The sequence below is a fragment of the Saimiri boliviensis genome, chromosome 5 (assembly GCF_048565385.1).
Source record: "Saimiri boliviensis isolate mSaiBol1 chromosome 5, mSaiBol1.pri, whole genome shotgun sequence".
Lineage (NCBI taxonomy): Eukaryota > Metazoa > Chordata > Mammalia > Primates > Cebidae > Saimiri > Saimiri boliviensis.
Window position 1 is genome coordinate 134,658,735 of NC_133453.1, and position 9,041 is coordinate 134,667,775.

Below are 9,041 nucleotides of genomic sequence, written 5' to 3' on the forward strand. Positions count from 1 at the left end.
CTGTGTGAGGCATTGATTCTGCTTTCCTTCCTGGTTCAAGTCTTACTTCATCTGGGAAGCCTTCCCATTACATCCATAGGTTTTTTTTTGTTTGTTTGTTTTTTGAGACAGTCTTGCTCTGTCGCCCAGGCTGGAGTGCAGTGGTGTGATCTTGGCTCACTGCAACTTCTGCCTCTCCGGTTCAGGTGATTCTCCTGTCTCAGCCTCTAGAGTAGCTGGGATTACAGGTGCACACTACCATTCCCAGCTAATTTGTGTATTTTTAGTAGAGACAGAGTTTCATCATATTTGTCAGGCTGGTCTCAAACTCCTGACCTCATGATCCACCCGCCTCAGCCTCCCAAAGTGTTGGGATTACAGGTGTGAGCCACCACACACGGCTCATGCTGCTTTTTATACTTTTTTTGGGTGGTGTAATTTTTTTTTTTTTTTTTTTTTTTTTTGAGATGATGTCTCACTCTGTCACCCAGGCTGGAGTGCAATGGCACAATTGCAGTTCACTGCAGCCTTTGCCTCCCAGGTTCAAGCAATTCTCTGCCTGAGCCTCCTGAGGAGCTGAGTCTACAGGCCCGAGCCACCACCTCAGGCTAATTTTTATATTTTTAGTAGAGATGGGGTTTCACCATGTTCACCAGACTGGTCTCAAACTCCTGACCTCAAGTGATCTGCCTGCCTTGGCCTCCTAAAGCCCTGGGATTAGAGGCGTGAGCCACTGAGCCCAGCCCCTGTTTGGTTATTTCTGATGTGAAAATTTATCTCAACAAAATGTGAGGACCCTAACGGCAGGGGCTTCATAGTCCTCTCGCTCACCTCTTTAGAGGCTGACAGTGCTTAGATGCCTTTTGGAAATAGTGAATAGTCTAATTGCATCTTCTTCAGAGCTATGGCCCTGAGCACCTGCTAACCTTCTCCAATCTGCGACGAGCTGGGCTCCTAACAGAGCAGGGCCCCGGGGATACCCTCACAGCCGTGGAGAGTAAAGTGAGCAAGCTCGTGACTGACAAGGCTGCAGGTAAGCAGGGAGCACAGGTGGCCCCTGCTCCAGCTGTGGTCCTGACTTCTGTCAACAGGCAGCTCACGGGGAGGGACGGAATGAACTGGAGAAGCCCAACAGATTCCTTCCTGTTAATATCATGGCAATTACTACCACTGCTGCTAGTAGGAGCTATTTCCACATAGTGAACACTTGCCATGCTCTCAGCCCTTTAGTTTCTGATTTAATCCTCACAAAGACTCTGCGAGGTAGATTTTCTCATCCTCATTTTATGGATGATGAAACTGAGGCTTAGAGAATTAAGTGATTTGTCCCAGGTCCCTTAATAAGTTAAGGTGGTTTAACTCCAAAGCACATAGCAATAAACTCGGGTCACCCTGTGGATTGCATTTTGTAAAGAGCTGGTACCCTGTAGGAGGGGGACGGCTGTGGGTGGGGAGTATCTTGATTAGTTTCAGGGAATGGTAGATGAACAGGTTCCGAGAGTTTTTGGATGTGACTGGTGCTGTCATGTCCTGAACGGTGTTGCCTGTGGCAGTGTCAGGAATGCACAGACCTTAGGTGAAACCTGACACAGATTTCTTCCCCAGGAAAAATTACTGATGCCTTCAGTTCTCTGGCCAAGAGGAGCAATTTTCGTGCCATCAGCAAAAAGCTGAATTTGGTATGTGCAACAGGGATGGTTAGGGGAGACAGTGGGTTCATTCCATTGTGGAGTACTTTTTTGGGGGACAGTGCAGTCTTGCTCTGTTGTCCAAGCTGGAGTGCAGTGGCATAATGTCAGTTCACTGCAACCTCTGCCTCCTGGGTTCAAGCGCTTCTCCTGCCTCAGCCTCCTGAGTAGCTACAGGCATGTACCACCATGCCTGCCTAAGTTTTGTATTTTTAGTAGAGATGGGGTTTCGCCATGTTGGCCAGGCTGTTCTTGAACTTATGACCTCAGGTGATTCGCCCACCTCAGCCTCCCAAAGTGCTGGGATTACAAGTGTGAGCCACCGAGCCTGGCCCACTGTGGAGTACTTTGAATCCACAAAAGCCTTTTTGTCATTTCATGTGTATAAGGATTCTTTTGCTTGCTAGTCTTACAGCACTGTAGATTCATTCATTTAATCCACATGTAACAAGCACCTGCCAGTGCCAGAGAATAAGTGCTGCTTCAGTGACAGCCATATCCCATGTCACTTGAGGGCAGGGAAAGGAAAAGCCTTCCCTCCAGCCCTTCATATTATTCAGTAATGGCACATGGGAACTAATTCCAGAGAACTGACAGTTGCTGAACAGAGACTGCCATCTTTGGCTATGGATCCTCTTTTCAGGGCTATTGCTACTTCTCCCTTTAGTTGAAATAAGAACTATTCTTTGGGCTTTGCCACTTTATCTGACCCTTTAAACGGTTAGGGAGCTGAGCTGTCATTTGCCTGATGATGTCCCTTTGTCTTACAGATCCCACGCGTGGACGGCGAGTATGATCTGAAAGTGCCCCGAGACATGGCTTACGTCTTCAGTGGTGCGTACGTGCCCCTGAGCTGCCGGATCATCGAGCAGGTGAGAGCATTTTACTCTTGCTTCCATTCATATTTCACTCTCTTTGGTTTTTCTTGGCCCCTGGCCTGTCTCAACTTTGTTTTTTCTTTGAGAGATGGAGTCTTGCTCTGTTGCCCAGGCTGGAGTGCAGTGGCACAGTCTCAGCTCACTGCAACCTCCGCCTCCCCGAGTCAAGTGATTCTCCTACCTCAGCTTCCCAAGTAGCTGGGACTACAGTGCACTCAGCTAATTTTTGTATTTTTAGTAGAGATGGGGTTTCATATAGATTGGGCCAACTATATGTTGGCCAGGCTGGTCTCAAACTCCTGACCTCAGGTGATCCCCCTACTTTGATCACCTAAAATGTTGGGATCACAGGCGTGAGCCACTGCACCCAGCCCTGTCTCAACTTTTTGCTACTTGAGTAATGAGCAAGAAACGTGACGGTCTGGCTGCTGTACCCTTCCTTTCCTAAGCCTGACACTGTCTGTAGCCTTGAAACAGTGCTTACGCCTTCCCAGGTGCTAGAGCGGCGAAGCTGGCAGGGCCTTGATGAGGTGGTACGGTTGCTCAACTGTGGTGACTTTGCATTCACAGGTATGTGGCATTGATAGTGGGGTAGGCTGGCAGTGAGGGGTGGCTGGAGGCATCACTCAGGACTAGCATGTCAGGGAAGAGCTGAATCTGGTCTGATCCTCACAGACATGACCAAGGAAGACAAGGCTTCCAGTGAGTCCCTGCGCCTCATTTTGGTGGTGTTCTTGGGCGGTTGCACATTCTCTGAGATCTCAGCCCTCCGGTTCCTGGGCAGAGAGAAAGGTAAGAGAGAGCACAGAGGTGAGAATTGGCCTGCATTGTATCTGGCCAAAAAAACGTCGGCTGGGTGCAGTGGCTCATGCCTGTAATTTCAGCACTTTGGGAGGCCGAGGCGGGTGGATCACCTGAGGTCCAGATTTTGAGACCAGCTTGATCAACATGATGAAACCCCATCTCTACTAAAAATAAAAAAATTGGCCAGGCACAGTGGCTTATGCCTGTAATCCCAGCACTTTGGGAGGCCGAGGCGGGTGGATCACGAGGTCAAGAGATGAGACCATCCTGGTCAACATGGTGAAACCCCATCTCTACTTAAAAAAAATACAAAAAATTAGCTGGGCTTGGTGGTGCGTGCCTGTAATCCCAGCTACTCAGGAGGCTGAGGCAGGAGAATTGCCTGAACCCAGGAGGCAGAGGTTGCGGTGAGCCGAGATCATGCCATTGCCCTCCAGCCTGGGTAACAAGAGCGAAACTCCCGTCTCAAAAAAAAATTAAAAAAAATAAAAAATAAAAAAATTTGCCAGGTTTGGTGGTGGGCACCTGTAATCCCAGCTACTCAGGAGGCTGAGGCAGAATTGCTTGAACCTGGGAGGCAGAGGTTGTAGTGAGCTGAGATCGTGCCACTGCACTCCGGCATGGGCAACAGAGCAAGACTCCATCTCAACACACAGACAGAGCGAAGATCGTGCCACTGCACTCCAGCATGGGCAACAGAGCGAGACTCCATCTCAACACACACACACACACACACACACACACACACACACACACGCCCTCCTGGCCTTGGGGTACAGTTTTCCATAGCCTTACTGTGGCCTGCTGTAGCAGCAAGCCAGTTATCCTAGGCATAGAAAGTAATGGTGCCCAGGAGTATGGCACTCATGTCTCTGTCTATAAACTGGTGCTCTGATCCCATGGGGACTGCGGAACTGGATGGGCTGCATGATTACCTCGGGGGCCTAAGATCTGCGCTGTCTCTTCTGCTGCTGCATTTGCCTCCTTAGGCTACAGGTTCATTTTCCTGACGACAGCAGTCACAAACAGTGCTCGCCTGATGGAGGCCATGAGTGAGGTGAAAGCCTGATGTTTTTCCTGGCCAGTGTTGACATCTTCTCTGGACACATTCCTCAGTGGGATGGAGGCTATAACCAAGCGTCCACCAACTACCTGGCCGGGGGAGCATGGAACATATTGGGATTTAGAGAACATATCTAAGAAGAGAGTTCACTTCCTGCTCTCAGGACAGTTCTCTTTTCTGTTCATGAAGTACAACCCATGCTGCTAAGATAACGAGCAGGAAGAGGTAGCCTTTGCTAAATCCTGTTTGAATATCCTTGTAAATAAAGCCTCTGCTCTCCGATGTAATGTGTTCAGCATTCTAGACACACACCTCCATCTTTATTAGTGAAAGCTCCGTGGGGCTTTCTACAGGGGCACCGTATATTTCTTGGCTTGGACTCCATAGCGGCTGCAGGCTGGTCTGGTTCTTCCCTGTAAAAATCACTCAAATGCTCTATTCCTGAGTTTCCTCAACCATAAAATGAGGAGGATGGGTGAGGTGACCAGCAAGCACCTTTCCAGTTCTAAAATGTTGTGACTCATTACATTTTTGAGAAAATAACTTTGTTGTTTTAAGAAGGCACTTTAGGCGTTTTGTTTCTTATTGCAGAATGAAAGATTGTGTCCCATTAGAGCCATTTCAGGCAGCAGCAAACTGCTCCTATAAATGTACCAGCACCCTCCTCATTGCTGATGCTAGTAGCCTTTCTCTCTCTCTCTTTACCTTTTGAAAGTTATAAAATACAGGCCCGGGTGCTGTGGCTCATGTCTGTAACCACTGCGCTTTTGGAGGCCGAGGCAAGAGGAATGCTTGAACCCTGGAGTTTGAGACCAGCCTGGATAACATGGCAAGACTGCATCTCTATAGTAAATTAAAAAAATAGCTGGCCAGGCGCAGTGGCTCACACCTGTAATCCCAGCACTTTGGGAGGCTACCGAGGGTGGATCGCCTGAGGTCAGGAGCTTGAGACCAGCCTGGCCAACGTGGTGAAACCTCATCTCTACTAAAAATATAAAAATTAGCTGGGCATGGTGGCTTATGTTTGTGATCCCAGTTACTTGGGAGGCTGAGGAGAATCAGGATTCAGGAGAATCACTTGAACCCGGGAGTTGGAAGTTGTAGTCAGCTGAGGTTGTGCCACTGCACTCCAGCATGGGTGACAGAGCAAGGCTCCGTCTCAAACACAAACCAAAAAAAAAAAAAATTTAGCTGAGTGTGGTGGTACACGTTTGTATTCCCAAGTATTGGAGAGGCTGAGGTGGGAGGATCCCTTGAGCCCAGGAGGTCAAGGCTGCAGTAAGCTGTGACCCTGTCTCCAAAAAAAAAAAAAAAAAAAGAAGAAGGAATTATAACCACTTATATTAGTGGCCTCTTTTCAGGCCTCTTCCAACTTGATCTCACTGATTGCTACCTTTTCCTTGAAATGGTCTTACTCAGCTTCCGTAATACTCTTCATTTGTCCTCCCACAGTCTCCTAGCTTGTCGCTCATCCCATTTGCTCTCTCTGCCCTTTACTGTAATCCACTTCCAGATCTTAAGCTTTCATCTCACTCCTGAGCTCCTTGCAAGTATTTCCTACCTGGTCATTCCACAGGTACTTCAGACTCAGCATGTACAAAATAACTGAGGAGTAGAAGCTCTTGTGTCTACTTGAATCCTTTAATCTGCTCTTCTTCCCTTATTCCCAAACTTTGTTCAAACGAGCAAAAAGTTGTATCCTTGACTTCAGATTTTTTCTTTCTGTGCCCCACCTTAAGCTGGTTCCCTTGTCCTACTGGTTCTCATTTCTAAATGCCTCTAGTTCATCTCCTCATCATCCCTATGAGAGAGATCTTTATTGTCTCTTGCCTGGGTTTTTGCAGGAGTGTCCCTCCCAGCTGCTTATCCTTCCATCTGTTCCCCATTCCACAGTGCTGCCACTTACTAAGAGGAAGAAAGAAAATCAAAACCTGAGTTACTGGATCATCAAAAGTATTCTTCCTATAGAATAATGATAATTCTGACCCTGGCATAGTGGGTCATCCCTGTAATCCTAGCACTTTGGGAAGCCGAGTTAGCTGAATCACTTGAGTTCAAGACCAGCCAGGCCAACATGGTGAAACCCCGTCTCTACTAAAAATACAAAAATTAGCCAGACGTGGTGGCACGCACGTGTAGTCCCAGTTACTCAGGAGGCTCAGGCCGGAGAATTGCTTGAACCCAGGAAGTGGAGGTTGCAGTGAGCTGAGATCGCATCACTAGACTCTAGCCTGGGCAACAAAGCAAGACTCTGTCTCCAAAAAAAAAATTAATAAATATAATGATAATTCGGTATAAGAATATATTCCGGCCGGGCGCGGTGGCTCAAGCCTGTAATCCCAGCACTTTGGGAGGCCGAGACGGGTGGATCACGAGGTCAAGAGATCGAGACCATCCTGGTCAACATGGTGAAACCCTGTCTCTACTAAAAATACAAAAAACTAGCTGGGCATGGTGGTGCGTGCCTGTAATCCCAGCTACTCAGGAGGCTGAGGCAGGAGAATTGCCTGAACCCAGGAGGCGGAGGTTGCGGTGAGCCGAGATTGCGCCATTGCACTCCATCCTGGGTAACAAGAGCGAAACTCCGTCTCAAAAAAAAAAAAAAAAAAAAAAAAAGAATATATTCCAAGGAAATGGCATTCCTCAAGCATCTAGCTAGAATTTTGAGTGTTATGTCAAGCTAGTGTGCAAGACCAAAGGCACTGCCAACGGCAGGGCAGTTGGTCCTCAGAAAGAGTAAGTGGTATCAGAAACATTTAAGTAAACAGTGGCAAAGCATTGCACTTCCCTCCAGTAGAAATCTATGACCCTGTCATAGGATTTTTTTTTTTTTTTTTTTTTTGAGACAGGGTCTTGCTCTGTCATCCTGGCTGGAGTGCAGTGGTATGATCATGCCTCACTGCACATTGACCTCCTGGATTCACGTGATCCTCCCGCTTCAGCCTTCCAAGTATCTGGGACTACAGGCTCATACCACCACACCTGGCTAATTTTTATATTTTTTATAGAGACAGGGTTTTGCCACATTGCCCACGCTAAGGTCATACATTATAAACACGTATTGCCAGTGGCTCACGCCTGTAATCCCAGCACTTTGGGAGGCCGAGGCAGGTGGATCACGAGGTCAAGAGATCGAGACCATCCTGGTCAACATGGTGAAACCCCGGCTCTACTAAAAATACAAAAAATTAGCTGGGCATGGTGGCGCGTGCCTGTAATCCCAGCTACTCAGGAGGCCGAGGCAGGAGAATTGCCTGAACCCAGGAGGCGGAGGTTGCGGTGAGCCGAGATCGCGCCATTGCACTCCAGCCTGGGTAACAAGAGCGAAACTCCGTCTCAAAAATAAATAAATAAATAAAAATAAACACGTATTGCACAGTGTTTTACATGCTGAGTTTATGCTCTGAATGGGTATCTTTGCATCAGTTTTATGACTTTGTTAGTTTCAGCACCTCAGTGTGAAAGACAAGATAGAAAAATTGGCTTATCTAAGGATACTTAATAATGCTGGCTAGAAGAACAAGTATGACGATCACAAATCCGCGAAAGTTTTTGAAAAACTCTCCTGTTAATCAACAAAGGGTGAAAGTAAATTTTATCATCCACTCTATTAGTGGTGTCAATGTTAATCAACAGAACGCAAGTACTTGTAGAAAGTGGCTGGCTGCTGGCCGGGTGCGGTGGCCCACGCCTGTAATCCCAGAACTTTGGGAGGTCGAGGCGGGCAGATCATGAGGTCAGGAGATCAAGGCTGTCCTGGCCAACGTGTTGAAGCCCCATCTCTACTAAAAACAAAAATACAAAAAAATTAGCTGGGCATGTTGGCGCACGCCTGTAGTCCCAGCTACTCGGGAGGCTGAGGCAGGACAATTGCTGGAACCCATGAGGCGGAGATTGCAGTGAGCCAGGATCGCAACACTACACTGCAGCCTGGGTGACTCACTGCAAGACTCCATCTCAAAAAAAAAAAACAAAACACGTGGCTGGCCGGGTGCAGTGGCTCACACCTCTTAATTCCAGCACTTTGGGAAGCTGAGGTGGGCAGATCATGAGGTCAAGAGTTCAAGACCAGCCTGACCAACACAGTGAAACCCTATCTCTACTAAAAATGCAAAAAAAAAAAAAAAATAGCCAGGCATGGTGGCACGTTCCTGTAATCCCAGCTACTCAGGAGGCTGAGGCAGGAGAATTGCTTGAACCAGGGAGGTGGAGCATGCAGTGAGCTGAGATCATGCCAATACACTCTAGCCTGGGTGGCAGAGCAAGATTCCGTCTCAAAAGAAAAAGGGGTGGGGGGTAAAAGAAAAGGAGAAAAAGTGGTGCCTGCTGTCCACTATACTGGTTTGGGAATGTTTGGCATGCTGCTGACAAGTTAAAAACAATATTGAGGCTGAGCATGGTGGCTCATGACTATAATCCCAGCACTTTGGGAGGCTGAGGAGAGCAGATCACCTGAGGACAGGAGTTCGAATCCAGCCTGGCCAACATGGCAAAACCCCGTCTCTACTAAAAATACAAAAAAATTACCTGGACGTGGTGGTGGGATCCTGTAGTCCCTGCTACTTGGTAAGCTAAGGCACAAGAATGGCTTGAAGCCAAAGTGGTAGAGGTTGCAGTGAGCCGAGATTA

At 47.8% G+C, this 9,041-nt stretch overlaps 1 protein-coding gene across 1 annotated transcript in view; it reads left to right on the top strand.

Annotated features, from left to right (window-relative positions):
* Positions 1–4,694, top strand: part of VPS33B (VPS33B late endosome and lysosome associated) — a 28,114-nt gene extending 23,420 nt beyond the window's left edge. Inside the window, exons 18-23 of the mRNA XM_039479847.2 lie at positions 880–1,012; positions 1,585–1,658; positions 2,438–2,539; positions 3,040–3,115; positions 3,221–3,337; positions 4,339–4,694. Coding sequence (XP_039335781.1) covers positions 880–1,012; positions 1,585–1,658; positions 2,438–2,539; positions 3,040–3,115; positions 3,221–3,337; positions 4,339–4,418 — 582 coding nt within the window. The 3' untranslated portion in view covers positions 4,419–4,694. The remainder of the gene's footprint in view (positions 1–879; positions 1,013–1,584; positions 1,659–2,437; positions 2,540–3,039; positions 3,116–3,220; positions 3,338–4,338) is intronic.
* The last annotated feature ends 4,347 nt before the right edge of the window (positions 4,695–9,041 follow it).